This window comes from Heliangelus exortis, chromosome 25, assembly GCF_036169615.1.
Source record: "Heliangelus exortis chromosome 25, bHelExo1.hap1, whole genome shotgun sequence".
NCBI lineage: Eukaryota > Metazoa > Chordata > Aves > Apodiformes > Trochilidae > Heliangelus > Heliangelus exortis.
The window spans coordinates 2464191-2485309 of record NC_092446.1 but is presented as its reverse complement, the minus strand read 5'-3'; the positions used below and the strand labels follow the sequence as shown (position 1 = coordinate 2485309).

The 21119-nt window shown below is 51.3% G+C and overlaps 2 protein-coding genes across 23 annotated transcripts in view; both read left to right on the top strand.

Annotated features, from left to right (window-relative positions):
- The window catches only part of NFASC (neurofascin), an 88375-nt gene extending 78287 nt beyond the window's left edge, over positions 1–10088 (top strand). For all 22 annotated transcript variants that reach the window (XM_071768288.1, XM_071768289.1, XM_071768285.1 and 19 more), the window contains one exon: positions 5315–10088. In XM_071768288.1, coding sequence (XP_071624389.1) covers positions 5315–5546 — 232 coding nt within the window. In that variant the 3' untranslated portion in view covers positions 5547–10088. The remainder of the gene's footprint in view (positions 1–5314) is intronic.
- A 2841-nt stretch (positions 10089–12929) lies between these two features.
- The window catches only part of CNTN2 (contactin 2), a 31948-nt gene continuing 23758 nt past the window's right edge, over positions 12930–21119 (top strand). The window contains exon 1 of the mRNA XM_071768415.1: positions 12930–13101. The gene's annotated coding sequence lies outside the window, so the exon portion shown is untranslated. The remainder of the gene's footprint in view (positions 13102–21119) is intronic.

The following is a 21119-nucleotide window of genomic DNA, read 5'->3' as shown; positions in this document are numbered from 1 at the left end:
ATCTTGTGAGGTCCCTTCCAACCCTTCACTTTTTGGGATTCTGTGAAAAATGCCCAAAGTGATGTTTGGATCAGCCCTGAAAGCACACAGCAGCCCTGCTCTGGGGTCTGCCTGCTGTCCAGCCAAGGTTCTTCTGTAAGGTCCCCAGGAAACCCCCCCTGAGATACCCTCAGGGGCTGCCCTTTGACTTCCCCCACCTCCACTCAGCTGCTTTGACCCCAGATTGCATCCCTGGAGCAGCAAGCACCCCTTTGAACTCCAGAAAAGCATTTCAGAAAGGGGGAAGTGCTCTCCCAAGCCTGCTCCTGTGCAGCACATCCCTCCCAGCTCTGCTGCTGGTTGTCCCCAAGGAGCAGGGACTGGTGTCAGGTCCCATTGCCTTGCCAGGTGACAGGGATGTGTCCCAGCACACCCAGTTGCCCTCTGAGCACCTGCCCCTGGGCTTGGCTTTTCTCTTGAAAGATTAAAACACACCTTTCCACCTGAGCTGGATCCAAAGGCCAATGAGGCTAGCAGGAATTTTTATTCCTGCCTTCAAACCAGGGGTTACTGAATCCCCAAGTCCTGGCTGATACTCCCAGCATTGCAAACAGAGGTCACAAAGCTGGGCAGAATTTCTTTCTGATTCAGTAAGGGATGTAATAAGCCACACGCCACCTGCCAAAGACTTTAGAGGAAGGGAAATGAATATATCTGCCTGCACACAATACATAAATGGAAGCAGAACAACTCCAGCCTTTGATATGATCACCCTGATATTGTTAGGAGCACAGTAACTCCATTTCAGCAGTGACTGGGTTTCTCCAAAGGATGTTGCAAGCCCCTCCTGATAGCATGAGACAGAATACAAATGCACTCAGCAGGAAGCAGAAATGCAGCCCAGCAGGTTGGAGGAAAAGCTGAGCAGTCCTTATGGCCCTGAACAACCCCCAGGGGCAACTCCTCCCTCCCCTCCCCCCCAGCTCTGGTTATCACCCCCCTTGGTGACCATCCACACTGGGGTGGTGACATTAAGTCCACATCTGAGTAGCACTGCAGGGATGTTCCTTTCAGATTCCTGGCCAGGACACAGAGAACAGCAGAGAAGAAATCAGCTCAGCCTGGTCCTGCTCCAGGTTTTGCTCCAGGTCCAACACATCATTTCCTGGCGTGATTTTTTTACAAGTGCAGGCAGTGCTCCTTGCACAGAGAGGAGCCCTAACTGGATCCTAGTGCTCATACTTTGACCAAAACCAGTCCCCTTCATCACAACAGGGATCCTCTTTGTTCCTAACTTTGTGGGATGGTGTATAAATCCCATGCTCTCACCCAGGAGCTACCCACACCCCCCCCACAGCCTCAGCTCCATCACCTGGAGCTCAGGCAAGGTCTCCCCAGCTGAGCTTCTGGCAGTACCCACCAAATTTCAGAGCCCTCCTTCTCAAGAGTCCCTGGAGGTTGTTGCAGCCCAAGATCTCCTCATCTCCATCACTCTGAAGGCAACTGCATGGCCAGGGACCACTTGCCTTGGGAGAAGGGAAGCCAAGCTCTTGGCATCACCCAGCAGTGATGCCCCAGCACCATCCCAGGGGCATTGCCTGGAAGGGATGGGGAAAATCCTTCATCCTGCTACACATCCTGCTGAGCTGAAGCTTTTATTGCCAGCCCCATCCCCAGAAGTTCCCAACCTAAAGGCAGAGGTTGGTAAAAGGGCAACAGGCAAGCTGCATTTTCAATCATACCATCCCATGGACTAGATGGGGGGAAAAAAAAACCCAAACCACAAACAAGAACAGCAACAAAAAAAATCCCAGCAACCCATAAATGTTGCCTCCTCCTTCTTGGGAACACCAAGGTTTCCTGAGAGAAGTAAGAGGAGGTTTGTCTTAAGGAGGCAGAAAGGAAGGTGAGCCTGAAGGGTTGATGTGAAATGCTGTTGGGTGATTAAGATTCAAGCTGATTGCCCTGGTAGGCTGAAGGAGGGCAGTAATTAGTGTTCCAGGCAAGGACAGGAATGGAGCTGACGTGAGTTCTTCATTGGTTTCCCTCCCCACCTCCACATGGCATGTCTGAGATGCTCTCATCATATCTCACGTCCTTGATGCCCTGTGCATGCAACTCTCAGATCTCTGCAGCCTATAATTAAGAGACACTGTCACATCTCTCTGTTCCACTAACAGAATAATGGTTTTCCTGAGCAGAGGCTGAGCTCAGAAGCTTATTTTCCAAGCAGGAGACCATTATCCTTGGACAATGTTCTGTGCCAGTGACTGGGCCTCATTATACCAAATGTTTGAGCTGCACGTGGGGGGTGAGTTGGGGAACTTGGCTGCTGGGAAGGGAAAGTTGAGTGGGTTTGGTTTCTGGGCATGAGTTCAGATGCAGGACAGCATCCTGTGGCACAGATCCCATGCCCCAAATGGACCATCTGAGCAGACATCCAGAGGACACAGAGCTGTCCCCTGAGCCTGGGAGCAGCCTGGGGGGTGTCAGCTTCTTGGTGTATCCAGTGCAGGACTAAAATGATGGAAACTCAGCCAAAGGGCTGGAGGGGAAACCCAGAGATGCATTCCCTTGGCCCCTGTCCTCTGCCTGGTGGCCCCCAGCAGCCACCAAGGTTCCCTCCAACCTCTGGCTGCTGTTCTTAACCAACAAACCTCTTCCCATCCATGTCAGCCTTCCCAGGGAAGCCAAGGAGGCTGATCCAGCTCAGGAAGTGGCTCCATTTGGTATAACGAGGCAATCAGCTCCATCAGGAATGCAGAGACTTTTTTTTTTTCCTTTTTTTTTTTTTTTGGTTTTGGTTTTTAGCACTGCCCCTATAAATGCAGACCTCATCATACCTCTCTCTGATCAGGCTCTTTCTGCTTCTCTCTGTTTTATTCCCATTCTTTCTTCTCCTTTTCACCTGGTCTATCCACATGGACCATGAAGGTCTCTTGAAAGGTAGGACCACGTGCTGCCAGAAGTCCGGCACATTTAGCTTTGTTTTTTGGTTTTTTTTTTTCCTTTATTTTCCTTCCTTCTGGCTATTTATTCCTTTAGAGCTGAAACTATACCTTCCCCTCCCCATTCCCATCTACCTGCCTCCACCTAACACATTAAACAAGATCCCTCTCACTCCTGCTGGCACCAGGGGTACCCCCATGCCCAGCAAGTTGCATCTTGCTTGGAAATACTTTGGGGACACCCCCAGGCACCAGCCAGACCCCCCCCAGCTCCAGACCCCCCCCCCAGCTCCAGCAGCTGATCCCTCCCAAGGGCTGGACCTGGGGACATCGCCCCTCTGATGGACACCCAGGGGATGGTGGCAAGGGACATAAGGAAAAAAAAAAACCCAAAAAAACCCCAACCAACCCTCCTAGATCATAAAAAATTTGCTCACTCTTTGTCTCTGCCCTGAAAAATCCTTCCTCTGGCTCAGGCTGCCCCTCTTCTCAATTTATACAACTCAACTTTCCCCAAAGGTTTTCATCTGGGTGCTCTGGTCCTCTAATGCACACATCAGCAGACCCCCCAGAAATCCAGTTTCACAGGGTCATGTTGCATCCAGGTCCTGAGGAATTCCTGCTTCACCCTCCTAATGCACTAACAGGAGAAATAAATAGTCCTGGAGAGAGGTAAAACCAGGGGGAAGGCTCAGGGAATGCAGTGCCAGGGGGTAGGAGCTGCAACCCCCACTTAGGGAAAATCTGGCTCTGGATTCAGCTGGAACTGAACCAACTGGACCCCAAACTTTGGGGAAGGATGTTGCAAGTAAAGGGATCTGGGTTTTGCCACTCTCTACTTGGGATTTATTGGGTTTTCTAACTGGCAATCCTGCTTGCAGACTGAATTCTCTTCCTCCTTCTCCTCCTCCTCCTCCTCCCTTCCCAGAAAGAAGCTGCTTTCAAAACTAACAAGTCCTTTTTTTTTTGTTTTTCATTTTTTTCTTTTTTTTTTTTTTTTTGTGTATTGTGATGCCAAGTTAACACAAGGCCTCAAAAATTGCTTTTGTGTTGCCACTTGATTCACAAAGTGCTGATTTAAGGAAATTCAGGAGAAAGCTGCTTGTTGTACCACGGGATACCAAGTTCCTCTCCCACTGTCCCCATCTGATGCCATCAATTAAATGGTGTGAGAGAGATTTAATACCTGCCCCAACCAAAGAGCATTTGGCTCCCTGGCCCCAGGTTTCTGATGCTTTTTGGGGGAGGCAAAAACCCTTTGTGTGGGCACTGCTGCAATCCCAGCCCAGCACTTCTGACCAGTTGGAAGAAAAATAAAGGAAAATTAAAATGCCATGGTGGGGAGTGAGCCTGAGGAGTTCTGAGCTAAAACAATAAAAAAAAAAAAAAGGAGTGGAGGTGGGAAGACAAAAGGTTAAGGTACAGATGTGATACCTTGAGGAATATCACAATTTGAATGCTGGGCATGGAATGAAACAGGAGCTAAGGGTTAATTGGTGGATTTTTAGATCTAACAATCCACTCTCATCCTTCAGGCAATGTTATCTGTGTTTATGAGATACCAGCCCTTGCCCTCCAGAGAGAAAACAGCTTTTCCCTGGTTTGTTCTTATTTTGGGCTTTTTTTTCGGCTGGGATTTTTTTTTTTTTTTTTTTTTTTTTTTTGGTTGCTATAAGGGTTTCTTTCAAGGTTACTTATTTTCTTTTTTCATTCTCTGGGTCAGACCATTTATTTTTTCAGTGACCTGGCTTAATCTTCCCAGTGAAAAAGAGAACCAGGTAAAGCACTGAGCAAACAAGCTCAGAAATAAGCTTGGAAAGGTAAATTCCCATGAGTTTTGGAAGCTGCACAGAACTTGGCATCCTATCCATGCCCCCTCGCAGAGCTTGGAGAGTGCTCCCCATTGCATGTAGCTGTCTAAAAAGTGTTGTTTTTGCAAAGAAATCTGAAAACAAAGCTCACTCAACCAGGTTACCCCAAGGTTGGCTAAAATGCTAAGAGAAACCCAGCCTGAAGTCTGCCTAAAGAAAAGGAAAAAATATCTATAATGGATATCCAGTTGGGCTCATCTAAGCATTGGATGTGATAGAGGTTTAAAAAAAAAAAAAAAAGAAATAATCCATAAAAAAACCCACCAAATTGCCCTCTAAATAATAATAAAAAAAAAAATTATAAAACAACATGAAGGTTGAGCTCATGGGAACAGCAACCCCAGAGGCAGCTTCCTGGGCGATTCCCATCCCCAGCTGCTGCCTGCAGCCCACATTGGTGGTCCCTGGTCAGAATATTTGCAACCTGGATTTATTTTGGAATACCCAGACCTTCTGGGGAAGGTCGTCAGCCCCTTTCTCAACCTTTCCCATGTCTGTTTGTCTCCTGCTACCCAGCGATGAGGACAACAAACCCCTGCCCAACAGCCAGACCTCCCTGGATGGCACGATAAAGCAGCAGGAGAGTGATGACAGTTTGGTGGACTATGGAGAAGGGGGTGAAGGGCAGTTTAATGAGGACGGCTCCTTTATTGGGCAGTACACAGTGAAGAAGGACAAAGAGGAGACTGAAGGCAACGAGAGCTCAGAAGCCACCTCCCCAGTTAATGCCATTTACTCCCTGGCGTAGCCCAAGGCACTGAGAGACCCACGAGCAGCTCGAGGGGGTTTGGAGTGGATGGGGCTCAACCAACAGCAACCCCCCCTACCCACCACCACCACCACCAGGGCCTCCAAGAGAAGAGTGGGACTGGAACCAACCGTGTCAAAAGAAAAAAAGAAAAAAAAAAAAAAAAAAAGGAAAAAAGACCAAAAAAAAAAAAAAAAAAAAAAGACAAGGAAAAAAAAATAATCTAGGCAGCCCAAGGTAGCTGCCAATGCCATCTTATCCTTAGCAAACAGCAAGGACTCCCAGGGGGGGGTAGGAAGGGGCTGTAGCTGAGCTCTGGGGCTGGAGGAGGAAGGGGATGCTGGAGCTGCAGCCCCACGGGGGCCACTCTGGGCTCGGCCGCCTCTCCAAGGCTCTTTTTGTTCTTTTGGAAAGGAGTTGAAAATTTTTTTGGTTTAATTCTTCAAGAGAAGGGGAGGGGGGAAGGAAAAAACAAAAAAAAGGGGGTTTGGGAAGAGAAGAGGGGTGAGTGGGGCCTGGGCAGAGCAGCATAAAAGCATGAAAGGAGGGAAGTGATGGATATTTGGGTGAGGACCCCCCAGCACTGGGTTACTGAGATGTCCATCCTCACTGCAGCCCCTTGCCTCCCCCCAACTAAGCAGCACTGCAACCTCCTTCCCAAAAGATCCAGCAGCACCTATGCAGGGAAGAGCAGGTTCCTCTGGCTCCCCTTGGCACTGGAACTCCCAGCAGTGCCAAAATTCCATCCCCTCTGCAAAGCCCACGGGGAGGTCACCCCAAACCCCCCCCTCAGAGGACAAGAGGTTGCAGAAGAGCTTGGGGGACTTGTGGAAGGAGAGGTGAAGAAGCCCAGGTGAAGCATTGCTGCCCTGGGGAAGTGCAGGGAAAGCTCTTGGGTTTAATTTTGTCTTTGCTTGGTAAGAATTTTTTAGGGGGGGAGGGAGGGAAAACGGCCCCCAGACCATGCCTGCTTTCTTTTAAGGGCAACTCCATAAATCTTATGTAGCAAAGGGAGTGGAAGCAGGACCAGTATTACCACGGGATGAAGGGATCAGAAATCACTTATTTAAAAAAAAACCAAATCAAAGCCACCCCAGGAGGACGAGAAGCACCCGGGGGATGGGGTGAGGGATCCCCTGCAACCACCCTGCACCACAGCTCAACGATTCAGGGATGGGAATCCCTCAGGAGACACCTGGCAGGAGTGTCCAGGAGTCCACCTCTCCCCAGGCACTGGGGACAGTCAGCTTGACAGTATTTTCCTCCTAAGTCCCCCCCCTTTTCTGACAGTGGCCTTGCCCCCCTCCATCAATCAGCCCGCACCCCCCTCTGCTCCCTGAATTCCATATCAAGAGGAACCTGCCATGGAAGCCAACCCCTTAACACCCCCTAACCAAGCAGCTGGGATAGGAGTGCTCCTTCACATGCCTTACACAGCTTGGAACTTCCCGGGAAGTTTAATAAACTGGATTTTTTCCCCCTCTCCCACCCTCCCCCCATCCCCGCCGCTTACGCGCCCCAAACGCGGCGACGGCCTCGGGGCCAGCAGAGCAGCAGGAGGAGGATGCCCCAGCAGCTCTCCTGGCTGGGGCAGCATGGATCAGTGGAAAAAGGAGAGTTGTACACTAGAGAGCTCCTGAGAGGCCAAGGCCATGTGTGTTCTCCCACTTCCTGCACTTTTGAAACCAAAGGTACCTTCGCTGAGATGGGATTGCTTCTTCGGACCGGTTGGAATGATGTTAGGATGGATTCTTTCTATTATTTTTTTCTTCTTTTTTTTCTCTTTCTGAGGATGGTTTGGTTCAGCCTAATGGATTCAATGCAATAGGATTAATGCAATTCTTTTAGCTTTCAAGCTGGTTTGCTCTGAAGACGTTGCTAACAAGAATCCTTCTACGACTGCTATGGATTGTCAGGAGGGACTTTGCCACATTCTTGAAGCTGCTAATGGTACAAGTGTCCTGTCCCCTGGGAGGAGCTCAGACCTGGGGCTGGATCACCCAGAGAGAACAGGAGAGAGCTGGATACAAGGCAAACAGCAAAAGCACTGGATGAGCCAAGGAGGGTTTTGCTTGGTGTGACCAGGCAGAGGATCCCTTAGATCCAGGGATGCTCCAGGATTCCCCTCCCCATCCCAGCGTGGGTCCCCCATCCACGCAGGGTGGGAGCCCCACGTTTTGCTCCCTCACCACCCATGTAACCACATTCCTGCCACATTCTGCTGCTGTTTCTGCTGCTGGTTTCAGGAGAGCATCTCCCAACCCCTCCATGGCCACAGAGCCTTTGCAGTCACACGCCAGGGCCAAACACAAAGCAGCTCCTGGGAACTGGCTTCCCAAGCCTAGAGCTGCCCTTACACTGCTGAGTTTCTGCAACTTTTGCCCAAACAGTAGTGGAAAAAGGAAAGAAACTGCACGTTCTGCTGTGGAAAAGCTTTTGCCACCAGATTTGGGCACCTCCATCCACCCCCCACACACACCTGATCCTCTCTGCTTGGTGGATCAACCACCAAGAGGGACCACAAGACCTCCAAAGCTCAGGAAAGGTGGTCAGGCAGGACTGGAAGCAAGCAGGGCAGGCTGTGTGCCTCTGTTCTGTGCCATTTGTATTAAAACCTCTTATTTCTCTCCTGCCATGAGCCATCACTTCACTGAGCAAACCTCTTCCCAGCCATGTGGAAATGGAGAATTGTTTCACCCTGGAGCTGTGCCTTGGTGGGCAGGGAGGGAAAGAGCTGGATCTGGCTCCTCTTAGCCCTAAAAAGTCTCATAAAAGCAATGAAGAACCCTGCCACCACGTTACTTGGAAGCAGCCAGAAAAAGAAGGAGATGCTTGCAGAGGGCTCAGCAGAAAAACAGCTCCGTGTAAGTTGCTTGGGAGTCATGTAAAAATTACTTAAATTTTAGGTAAAGTCAAAACTTTTAACATTTTGAAAAATTCCCCCTGAGTTTGGAGCCCAAAGAAAAATTCTCAGTAAGATCAAAACTCAGCCTGAGTGTAACATCTTCACAAAAAGATTCATCAGCAGATGCAGCTTTTGCACCGTGGGGAGCAAAACCCAACTACAGCTCAGATGGGGTGACCCCAGCCCACCCCAAAATCCATTCACCCCCCAGAAACCCTCAGTGTGACCCCCCCAGGGGCTGCTTTGCCTCTCCATCCCTTGTTGTCCCTCTCCAGAGGGGACAGGATGGTCACCTCAGAACCCCCTGGATCAGCAGAGAGGCTGAGGGGAACCTTGAGGCTGTTTCTAAAATGGTTTGAGCCAAAATTTCATCCCATTTCTAGAGCTGGAGCCAGAGTCTGAGGGCTGCAGCTGAGCCTGGGGACAATCCTGTCCCTCCCTGACTCTCAGCTTTTGCCCTTTGGAGCCCTGCACGTGTAAAAAAATCCAATTTGGACCACAGAGCAGAAAGGTGGGACCTGAGAGGAGAGTTGCCAAGTTTCCAGGCTGCTTCTGTTCTCCCTGAAGTGATGACAAAAAAAAAAAAAAAAAAAAAAAGCAGCAGGAAAAAAAAAAAAAAAAGCAGAGTTTTGGTACAACCCTTGAAATCCTGTGCTCAGAAACACCACCAGTCTTTCCTGCTTGGACACCAGGTCGTGACATCCCCACAACACCTCCCCTGCCAGCATCAGCCCCCAGGTCCCTGTGTCAGGGTGACTTGTGACCCAGGAGATGGCTGGGGACCCACAGCTCCTCCAAGGGGAGCAGGATGGGTGTGAGGGCAGAGCTTGAACCTGCAAGGTGACATTTACCTGCCAGGCTTAATCGTGTACTAGCAGCAAACAATTTCAGTTAAGCAATAAAAATAAAAAAACAAACCTTGTAAAAAAAAATAAATAATACTAATAATAATAAAAAAAAAAAAAAAAAATAGACCACGTTCTATTTCTTGCACTAAGACCTGTTTTACTAAGAAGAATAAAAAGGCTTTTTTGGTCCTAACAAAAACCCCAGCACATCACTAGGTCCCCCTTGCCCAGCAGCACCTGTCTCTCCATGTCCTTCCCAGTGGGCATTGGGCTTTGGTTGTCCAGCACAGTCTGACCCCCGTGTCACCCCCCTTCCAGACTCCTTCCTTTGCAGTTTGGAGTTTTCAATGTTTGTTCCTCCTGCTCATCTCAGAAAGAAAGTATTGGACTGTTCTGTTCTTCTTTAATTTGTAAATACAGCACCATCTGTCTGTCCTCTCTGTAAAACCTCCTGGTTGGTCTAAAGTATTCTATGTATTTATTTGCCTTTTTTTTTTAAAAAAGCAAAAAAAAAAACAAACAACCCCAAAACCTTTGGGTTAACCCACTTGTTCCAATGAGAAATGTATAGCTGAAGCTGTAAAATCAACAGTTTACAGCAAGAAGATTTATGGACTACAGAAAAAAAAAATAATGTTTAATATAAGGACTTCTAAATGGGCTGCATGAGAGATGAAAGAAGGCCAAAATACTCAGATACCATTTTTTTTGAATCACTGTAAAAAGAAAAGACTGGATTTTTTTGTATAGAGAACACTAAACATATAATAAAACATTGTTGAAAACTCACTCCAGGGCTGCAATTCTTTTCTGCCTGCTTTCCAAGAGCAAAAGCTCCTCTGCCCCCTGTGAAGGCCCAGGGATGCTCCAAGGAATGGTCCCCTGAAGCATCCCAAGGGGATGCAGCACTTCCTTCCAGAAGGTCAGTGCTGAAGAAAACTTGACCAAGTGGTTTCAAAAAAAACCTTTTGCTGAGCCCTTGGTTCATCTGGGAGGCCAACAAGCAGTGCTGGCCTTTCCAGGTGGGGAAACTGAGGCACGAAGGAGCAATGGCTGCTGAGTTAGCTGGATGTACCCATGGTGGTGACACCTTGGTGACATGGGGTGATGGCAAATGGCAGCTCTGCACCCTCCCCAGTGCTGGCTACAGAAACACAGCATATTTTCAGGCCATGATGATGTTGGGTTGGACTTGAGGTCTTTTCCAGCTGTAATGGTGCTGTGATTCCACATAAACTGGAGGAAGGAGCCCCCAGCTCTCCCCTTCTGACCCAGCACATCCCAGCAGATGAGGGTTGAGTGATGCTCCCCCCCACCTGGGACCAATCCTGCAGCCCCCAGCCCCTTCCTGCCCCCCAGGCTCTGAAGTGCCCTTAGCAGGAGCTCCCTGGTGCAAAACCTTGAGAAAAATGAAGAAGGAAGGGGAGAAAAGCAGCAGAGCCTCTCTGGCTAATGAAGATGTAATTACTGCAGCCCTCACTAAGAGGATCAAAATCTTTCTCCTTCCCTCTCCAGGGCTGTGGTGGGGGCTTCTTCTCCCTCCTCCCCTCTGCTTACTTTAACAGCAGTGAGGACAAAAAAAAAAAAGCACATTTTGGCCCTGAGAATGCTCCCCGGTGCAGATGGGGGTGATGGAGGCATCAGCCACCCCCAGTCCCTGCCCCAGGGAAGGATGAAGAACTTCCCCTTGGCCTTTCATGCAGAAATTTGAGGTAGCTGGAACCCAGGGACCCACCCCCAGCCCCTCAAAGTCCTCATTTCTCTCTGCCCTCAGCCCCAGGAGCCCTCACAGGCAGCTGCTTCCATCATTCCCATGGGATACGGGGTGGTTTTATCATCCAGGGCCAGACCCACACACATTACCACTCCTCCTCCCTTTTTACCTCAGGATAATGAGAGCCACTTCTTCCCTGACCTCTGCCCACCCAGTGGGATGGGGTGGGTTTGGATCAATGCCTCCAGCTCCCTTCCTCCTCCTCGGAGAGGCAGCTCCAGCCTAATTCCCATTACCACAGCCAAGAGCCTCCTGTATCAGCACTGGGAATGTCCAAGAATGTCCCCTGTGATCTGCCTCCTCCCCCAGCTGCCACCACGGGGCTCTCCGAATTTGTCTGCAGCAGAACAAAGACCTGAGAGGTCACTGATGTCCTTGTCACCTGCAGAGTCCCTCAGGGAGGTGCTGGGAGCAAGGACACAGAGGATTGGGGACACAGGTGCCCTCCTTCCACTGAGGACAGGGCTTGTCACCTCTCCTGGCTTTCCCCCTGCAGAGTCCCCCCCATCTTGATGTCCTTTTGCTGAGAGCCAGGATCCAGCCCTGTAAAATTTTCCTGCCCAGAAAAAGTGAATGGAAAAAAAATGCCACGTGAGAGTTTGCTGTTCCAGGTGAGGTCAGCAGGAAGGATCAGGGCTGGTTTGTCCCAGTCTCACCCCAAAATAGCAGCAGAGAGGAGAGGACAGGGCAGACAGGACATGGAAAGAGAAGTGGGAGCAGCAATGTGACCCCCTCCATCACTGCTGGAGGAGTCAGGACCGCTGGAGTTTTGCCAATCAATAGAGATCCTAACGCCTTAATTACTCCTCTGTAATTGCAGACCATTAACCTGTGGACAGCCCCGGTGCCCATTGATCTCCTGACATCATTAACAGGGCTGGGATGGAGCTGGGAGGGGTGGGGAGCCCAGGGTGGTCCCTGCCAAGCTGCTGAATCTTCTGCTTCCCCCCTCTCTGTGTAGTTTGGCAGAACCCTCCCAGCGACCCCCATCTCACCCCAGGGTCCTCCACACCTCAGCCCACCCAGAGTGTCACAGAGGAGGTCCTGGAGCATCCCTTTCACCTCTCATAGCACCTCAACACCTGGCAGACCCCCCCTAAAAACCAGCAAAGGGCTCGTGGCTGCAAATATTCACTGGGAAGGGCTCTGGGTGCAGCCTCCTGGGAAGCAGAGCTGATAAAATGGGCAAACACTGCCCTAAAACCTTCAAACACAGCCACTGGTGGCTGCTGCACACCCAAAAAGTCAAAGCTGACCCAGGCTGTGTGTGCCCCATCCCTGTTGGTCACACAGGGGGAGGAATCCCCATCCTCCTCACACAGCTTGGGTACCAAGCTCAGCTCACCTGGAGATGCCCAAAATTTTGCTCTGTTCTCCTCCCTAGTGCAGCCTGGTGAGGTGTTTGCACACCCAGACAGACACAAATATGCAAATATGCAAATATACAACATTTGGAGAGATTTAGGCACAGGGCTGTGTGGACAAACAGAAAAGCACACGGAGCTGGATGTCCCTCAACCAGGGAGAGGTTGATCCCTCCCCTCCTTCCACCCCACAGACGTGGGCTCGGGGTCCCCCCCCCCTGTGCCCACACCTGCTCCTGCCCCAGGGAAGGGCTGAGCCGGGGGCGATGGAGGGGTCTGTGCCGGGAGCTGATGGGAGCAGCAGCCGGGGAGGCTGAGGGAGGGCGTGAATTATGCATGATGCTGCTGCCAAGTCACTCTGCCTCCCTGACTGGTCCTTGGGCTGTGGCAAGTGAGGTAAAGGCAAAGGAGGGAAAAAAAAAAAAAAAAAAAAAAAAAAAAAACCCTCTCCGGGGACCAGCGTGGTGGTTGGCAGCGAGCGAGGGAGCGCGCACGCAAGGAGGGAGGAGAGGGAGGAGCACATCCTAATGCAGAGATGCTGCAGTGGCTTTGGGCACACACATCCCCACTCGGGCAGGCACCAGCCAGGTTCTGCCTCCCAGCCAAGGCACCCACGGGCCCCCCACGGCCCCCGGCTCATGCCCAACCACCCACCCCGCACCAGGTAAGAGCCTTCTCCTTCCTTCCTTCCTTCCTTCCTTTATTCCTTCCAGCATCCCAGAGGGAGGAATGATGCTCCGGGTTTGAGGGCACCGTTCCCCACCAGATCCAACTCTCCGGCTTTGCTCCCGGAACCTGCCAGATCCCGCTGACCTCCGGTGGGGATGGGGAGGGAAGAGCAGGGGGGGTGGGTTTGGGAATTTCTGGGTTTGCAAGCGGTGAGGGCTCTGCCTGAGCTGGAGAGGAGCCGGGGGTGGAGTTGGGAGGAAGGAGGGGGCTTTGGTTGTGTCACTTGTGGCCGAGGGCGACAGGGATGTCAGCAGAAATGTCTCTTACGGAATAAGTCTGGGAATATTGTTATTATTGTTATTGTTAATTCTTTTTTTATGGTGTCCCTGGTGCACTGGGGGCACTTCGGGAGCCGCTGGGCTTGCAGGAGGTGTCTGGGTGGGGGGGTCGTGGGGGCTCGCACGGATTTCAGTGCACGAAACAACTTCAGCCTCTCCTGGCTGAAGAGCCCGGAGCAGCCCAAGGGACCCGGGGTTCCTCTCCGGGGTGGGAGAAGGAGGAAAACCTCAGGGTCCCAAGTGTCCCCTCCACACACCCCTTATATGGGGACGGAGGGGAGATGGGGCTGCTCTGGGGTATTTCTGTGTCTGAGGATGGGGGGGATTTGCGGGGGAAGCTCAGGGCAGTGGGAGCTGAAGGGGCTCAGCACAAAGTCAGGGACAAGAAGTTGCCCACCCCAAGCCTGCACTGGGGGGCAGGGGGGGGACACTGGCAGGCAGGGCACTGCTCTGCTCTTCCCAACCCCAGTGGGGTGGATGCTCCGACAGGGAAGCAGCCAGGACAGGTTGGGATGTGCTGAGCAGGGCTCCAGTTCTTTAACAACATCCCAAGGTCCCTCCTCCTCCCTTTGCACCTCACCCACGCTTGACCCACCGACTCCCCCAGGCTTGCACCACTCCCACGAGCCCCAGCATTATTTTTCTGGCTGGACTGGGGAGTATTCATAGCAGGCTGTCATCTCTCCAAGGAAACACTGGTTGCTTTGAGGGTGGGAGGCAGCAGCTTCTGCATCCGAGAGCTGGGAACAGCTCCAGCCCTCCCCAGCACCAACCCCAGCCCAAGGCTTTAGCCAGACCCCAAGAATGGCTCCTGCTCCTCCCAGGCCACCCCCAGGAACCCAGGCATGTCCTCAGGCATGTTCTCAGCCAGCTCCAAAGCTGAAGCACAGAATTTTTCATGACATTTAGGAGCAGGTTTGCAGCCACAGATGAACCTCTCAGCCTGCCAGTGCCGAGCACACCCAGCAGCAGCAATCCCAACCCCAAAAGCCTCTTGCTTTGCTGACAAAGGGAAAGTAGAAGGTCCCAGACTTCCTAGAAATACCTGTTCTTCCCATGGGGAGATCAGAATGACCCAAGACTAAAGAAAACAGAGTGAGGGGGTTGTGTCAAGCCCAGCTGCAGGCTCACCCTGGGACAAAGGGATGCTGAAGCTCCTCTCCATCACTTCTCAGTTGCTATCAAACAGAACAACTGTCACTCTGGTCACTCAGAATACCTGCAGAGCATTTAAAAGCCACTGTTATTATTTTCCATGCAGATTCAAGCAAAGCCTAAAAGGCAGAAAACCCAACAGTGGCTTTAGGGAGGCATTTCCCACACCTGTGCACAGAGGGGCTGGGAATCCACATGGAGACTGAGCTCACGTGCATTAGAACCCAGCCCAGCTGTTCAGCCCCCCTGGATGCTTTCTGAATGTTCAGATTCCAAATTATCCATGAAAATTATCCACCCTGATGAGAGAGAGGCAGCCACCTCCCCGGGTTTCTCAGTGCCTCCTCCCTTTAGCAACCTCCACAAGCCCAAAGATCTCCTGTAGCCCTTTGGGGATCTGCAATGACAGCCCCACTGCCCCGATCCCTGAGAGTTTCCCTGGAAGGTGCTGGGCACAGAGAAAACCCACACAGCCACCTGGAACACATCCCACATCCCCAGGGAGCCTCCTGGCAGCTCCTCAGCTGCTGGGAGCCAGCAAGCCCCGGGCTCAGTGGCCACAGGGTGGGTTTAGTGGCCACAGGGAATGCTCTAAGCACTGCCCTGCTCAAAAGAGGGATTTTTTTTTTTTTTGTTTTTTTTTTTTTTTTTTTGTTTTTTGTTTTTTTTTGTTCTGTCTCATGGGGTTTAACTTAACACAGCACTGCCTGTAGTTATCCCAGGCAGCTGGAGGGACATCTCCCTCCTGCCTAAATTAATGCTGTGCACTACCAGCCCTGCTTTCCAGGGATTGAGGAACCACCAGGAAAATTCTGGGATGGGCTGATGGCCACTCTGTAAGCCCAGCAGGGATGGGAGCACATGGCTGTGTGCAGCCCTCCACACCAGTACACACCAGTCCAGCCAGACACATCCCTCAGGAAAGGCCAGCACTGAGCAGGTGCTTTCAGAGCTGCTGTTAAAGCTCTGAGACACTGAAAGAGATAAAAGAGACTTCCTTAGAGAGTCTCTTAAGAGATAAAATCATAGATGGAAGGGAAGAAACAATAAAATCTGCTGCGAGAGGCTGTATCAGGCTCTTCCTAGACACATTCTATTTCATCTTTTCCTGACACTAAATACCTTTAGGTGCTTGAGGAGCTGTAAAGAAGGAAGAGGTCTCAGCAGACACAAACAAATTTTGCTCCCAAGCTACACAAAAGCTTTTTCCTTGAGCCCCAAATGTTTTCTTCAGTGTAGCAAACAGCCCACAAGGCAGCTGTAGTGTCCAGTATTTTATCAGACATTTAACACAACCACAAGGGTCCTGAGACCCCAGGGAGCAGAAATATTCCCATATATAACCAGTGGTGAAATAACTGTATGAACCCAGCCCTCCCCAGCAGTCCAGATCCTAAATTATGAGATAATTGTGTCTTATCTGTTGTACAGCCTGTAGAGCTGTCAGTCCTGCACCAGAGAGCCATAAACCAGGGAGCTTATGCTGAAGGAAGGAAGAGGGATGAATGTTTTGTGCTGCTTCTTGTTTGTCTTTCTGAAGACAAGAGCAGCTTGGCCCTGTTTGAAGAATGAACACTAAAAAACCTCCAGCAAAGACAGGTGAGAAGGTCAGAGCTGGGGATGCTGCCTTCCAAGGGATGAAATAAACCTGACACCATTGCAGGGGATGCCCTCCCCTTTCTCCTAGGAGGGGGAGGATTTTACACCTTTTCACCAAAATCCCCTCTTCCCCAGGACCCCACATCCCCCAGCACAAGCTCCCAGGGGTGCAGCAGAGCCAAGGCAAGGGCTGAGGAGTTCTGTGGGACTGGGGTGGGTGCCTGGAGCCCTTCACAGTCCCCCCCACCACACCAGGACTGCCAAACTTTACACCAAAGGGCAAGGCAGAGCTGGTGCAATGGGCTGGGGGAGGTTTGGGCTTCCCCACTAACCCACCCCCTCCCTGCTGCATTAGCCAGAAGGTTTCCCATGTCCTGCATTTATTTTATTTTTTTTCTCACTACAGCCTCTCCCCAGGCCCAGATCCTGCCAAATGATTTAGCAGGCAGTAAATCATTTGGGGAGGGGATGGGTTCAGGCTCCATCACAGGTATGGAGCTATTTATACCTCTGCCACAGCAGAGTTGCAGCCGCCGACGCCACGGCAGCACTGATAGCAGAAAGTGGGTGGCTCTGTGAGGCTGCAAACTGTGGATGTCCCAGGTTTTAGGGAGAGTCCCCCATGCCATGCTCAGTCCCTGGTGCTGGGTTGTAAAAGGAAAAGAAAATCTGCAGTGGGGAGTTTTATTTTGGTTTCATTCTGGGGGGGTGATGGCAGCACCCAGCCAGCCCGTGGCTCTTCCCATCCCATCTCAGCATCCCCTCCTGGGCAGCCCCACACAGAGAACCTGCAGTTCCCAGGAAAAGAGGGTGCAAGGTTGTGAGAGGGGGGTTTGCAACCCAGTGAACTTGCAGTGCCTGTAAGGAGGGCCCAATGTTTGGAACTGGAGCAATCAGGGTGCTAAGGGGGGTTCCAGACAGGGAACGTCTCACTCCAACCCCCCTGTGCTAAACTGGAGTCACTCCTGGCCTTGTTTTCAAAGACTTTAAGCATCCCTCCAGCTGCTATCGACTGAAACACAACCCTTGGGGGGGAGCTTAGCTGCAGGCTGGCAGCCTCAGCCCAACTCCATGCCTGGGAAATCCTCTCCCTAACAAAAAGCTTCTTCCAACCCCTCAGGGCCAGAGCCAGCACAGGAAAGTCAGTCTGGACGTTTCCTTCTCCTTCTCCTTCTCCTTCTCCTTCTTCTCCTCCTTCTCCTCCTTCTCCTTCTCCTTCTTCTCCTCCTTCTCCTCCTCCTTCTCCTTCTCCTTCTTCTCCTCCTTCTCCTTCTCCTCCTCCTTCTCCTTCTCCTCCTTCTCCTCCTTCTCCTTCTCCTCCTTCTCCTTCTCCTTCTTCTCCTCCTTCTCCTTCTCTTCCTCCTCCTCCTTCTCCTTCTCCTTCTCCTTCTCCTTCTCCTTCTCCTTTTCCTTCTCCTTTTCCTTTTCCTTTCCTTTCCCTGGCCATTTCTCCTTTCCTTTCTCACACACCACACTGGTCCCCACCCCACCAAGTGATGCCCAGGCCCCCCAAGGTCTCACCTGGAGGTGGCAGGAGCCAGGTCTGGCTGCAGGGAAGCTCCTGGGTGCCACTTCAGCTCCAAAATCCAGGGGATTTACCACATATTGCAGCAGAACTGGGGGAATCACTTGGGTTGGATTCCCACCACCCCAAGGCACTGAGGTGATGGCAGCCAGAGGTGGGATCTGGCCAGCTCAGGAAGAGAAAAAAAAAATAAATTAAAGAGCAAAAATACAAACTACAAAGTTCAGAACTAAAATTTTAACTGTCCAACCCAACCCAAGAGCAGTCAGAAATGCTTGGTCAGGCCCACTCAGAACATCACCTGGTTTATCACAATCAGGTTTCACAGCTGCAGCCCCCAGCCCATCACCCCCCCCCCCCAGCCCATGTTCCAAACACTCCTGATCCCTGGCTCTGGGCTGATCCCTGTTCCCAGCTTTGTCTCCTGCACAAAGAGGCCCTGAGCTGTGTGGGGTTTGTCTGGCTGGGGGTGGGACACCACCAGAAAACTCCCACAGAGACCCTCTTATAATGAGGTGCCCTGACCCGTGATGTAGATGAATGCACCGACCAATTATTAAGAAAAAGCACTTAAAAACCACAGAGAAACCAGAGAGGGCTCAGAGACCCTGCTGGGATGGCATCAGAGAGCCCTGCCTGCCCCTTGTGCTGTGATGAGAAGGACCAGAGGGGCTCATTCTGTCCCCAGGTGACACAAACCCTCTGGAAGCTCTGTCACACCCCCAGCTTGTCCCCATAACACCCTGCAGAACCCATTAGAGGAACCCAGCCCCAGAGGAAGGGCTCTTTTTGTGCTTTGCACAAACATGGGTCCATCTAACACATAAAAACCCCAAAAGGACACAGGAGGCAGCCCAGGGCTCCCCCCTCTCACCCCACTGAGACCTTTGCTGAGTTTCCCACAGCCCCAGGCAGGGCTTTCCCTCCCCTCCTGAGCCATTTCTCCCAATTTTTCCAGGATATTGGGTGATCCCCTCTCACCACCCCACAGCTCTGATCTGCTCCCCTCCCTTCATCTTTTCCTGGGGAGGAAAGAGCAGGAGGCACTGATCAAGTATTGCTCCTTATCAAGCCATTCAATTAATCAGGGATTGATAAGACAGCAGCACAGCCAAGGTGCAGGGCAGGATGCATCCCTCTCCCCAGCTGGTGTCTTAGTCCTGGGAAAGGGAACCCTGGAGCCTTTTCCACCCCCTCTCCATTTCACATCCCAAAACCTGCAGCCTGCTGCAATCTCAAAAAAAAAAACCAAAAACCCACACACAAAAAAACCCCAAAACCAAAACAACCAAAACAAAAAAAAAAAAAAAACAAAAAAAAAAAAAAAGAAAGAAAGAAAAAAGAAAAGAGAAAAAGGGAAAAAAAGAAAAAAGAAAGAAAAGAAAGAAAAAAAGAAGGAAAAAAAAAAATAATTCGGGCCCCTGCCCACACCTCAGGCTCCAGCCCTACCAGGTCTCTCTGCAGGGAGCAGGAACGGCCCCGGATGCTCCGAATCCAAGGGAAAAGCCCATTTGTTTCCATGGATATGGTGATTCAGAATTGCTCCAGATGGAAATGGGTTCGCAGAGCTCTGCCAGGAGGCCCCCACCATCCCCCCAAGGCAGGACCGGGGCACCCTGCAGGCACAGAACCAGAACCGGGTCCAACCCAAACCTCAAATCAAACCCCAGCTCCTTGTTCTCCCAGCAGCAGGCAGGGCACTTACCCTGGAGCGGTGTTTTCCTGCTTGATTTCACTTCTAAAACTGCAATTTTTCTCAGCCAAGAGCTCCCAGGGGCAGGAAGGAGCTGGAGGGAAGGGACAGGGACACAAAAGCCACGGCACAGCCAGGGCAGGGGACATCCCAGACTGGCAGCAGCCACCAAGGCTGCAACACAACCCCCCAGAGCCACAGAACACCCTGAGAACCCCAGCAAACAAATAGTAAAAAAAACCAAAACAACCCAGACCCCAGCACCCCCGACCCCATCCCCAAAGGGACCCCAGGCCATGGTCCCCAAGGTCCCCTGAGAGAGGGTCCCAGCCTTTTGGGTCTCATTTGGACCTCAAAGACTTTTGCTGCTTAGGAAGGGTTTGGGATGGTCCCAGGATTTCTGCAGCAGGTCCTGGAGCCACCAACAGATCTGAACCCCCCAAAAAAAAATAATTTCAGGAAAGTCTGAATCCAGAGTTTGCAGTTAAATCAACCTCTCCTGAGCACAGAGAGTTCCACAAGAGGAGAGATCCATTACAGGAAAACCATTTGCAGCTCACTGAAACACCCTGTGCTGGGGATGGACAGGATGTACCTAACCTTGAACAACTCTTCTGCAAGGCAAAAATCCAGCAAAGATCAGAAGTGTGCCCTGCCCAGGTTAGCACTGACACCCCATGAAAGGGACACTGCCACCACCCACCCCTCAACCCTTCCCTGGGGAAGGAGCTGCCCCACTCACCCACAAATGCTCCTCACCTCTAACCACAGGAGACTGAATTACTCTCAGTTATCCTGGTAATGGAGGGCACTTTGTCTCTGCTGCCTGGCTCATCTCTCCTTAAAGCTCATTTCCTCCCCAAACCCATTTCTGGCCCTTTCACCCAACACCCAGAGTTCTGCTGGAGTTGCCTCCTCCCAAGGATGCTGCTCCACGGTCAGAAATGGAGCTGTGGGTGCTGGACCAGGCAGCAGCTCCTCTCCCAGAGGCTCAGGAGGGTTGAAAACCTCCCTGAAGCTTCTCTAACTCTGGCTCCACCATAATGGATCACTCCTGGCTCCCAGGGGCTCTGGAGCAGAGGGCTAATGCAAGTGTTCTCCAGTGTGCCCATCCCTCCCTTGCTGCTGGAAGTATTAATGACAGCATCCATTAGCAGGGGTGACAGATCCCCTTTCAGCACAACAGAAGGCTCTCGAGTCACTGTCAAAAATACCCCATGAAGAGGGGGAAGGAAGGGCCCTATGGGCTCCCATCTAATTAAGGGTGGAGAGCAGGCCTAAAAATCAGCTGCAAAGTGCACACCAGGCTTTGGAGAAGTTCAGAGTCAGATTTACAGCGTGGGGGTCGCAGCTTTCAGATGCCCCCAGGGTCCCAGAGCAGCCCCAGGTGTCATCTCACAGCATCTCAGCCACAATTTGATCAAGGCTCTGAGGTGACAAGAAAATCAGGGAGACTCAAAGCAGTGTCAGAGAGGAGAATTCCAGCCAGTCTCCAATTGGATTTTTCACAGAAAAATTTTTTTTTCCAATTTTTTTTTTCTCCAATTTTTTTTTCACAGAAGAAAAAGCACGAATTATTTCTTCTTCCAATATTCCCTGGCTTTGAGGTTTTTCATTAAAAAATGCTAGGATTTGGAAGTAGTATCCTAGTAGCTAGAAGTAGTGTTTTGGGGGGCAGAGGAAGAAACTCTGCCAGCACTTGC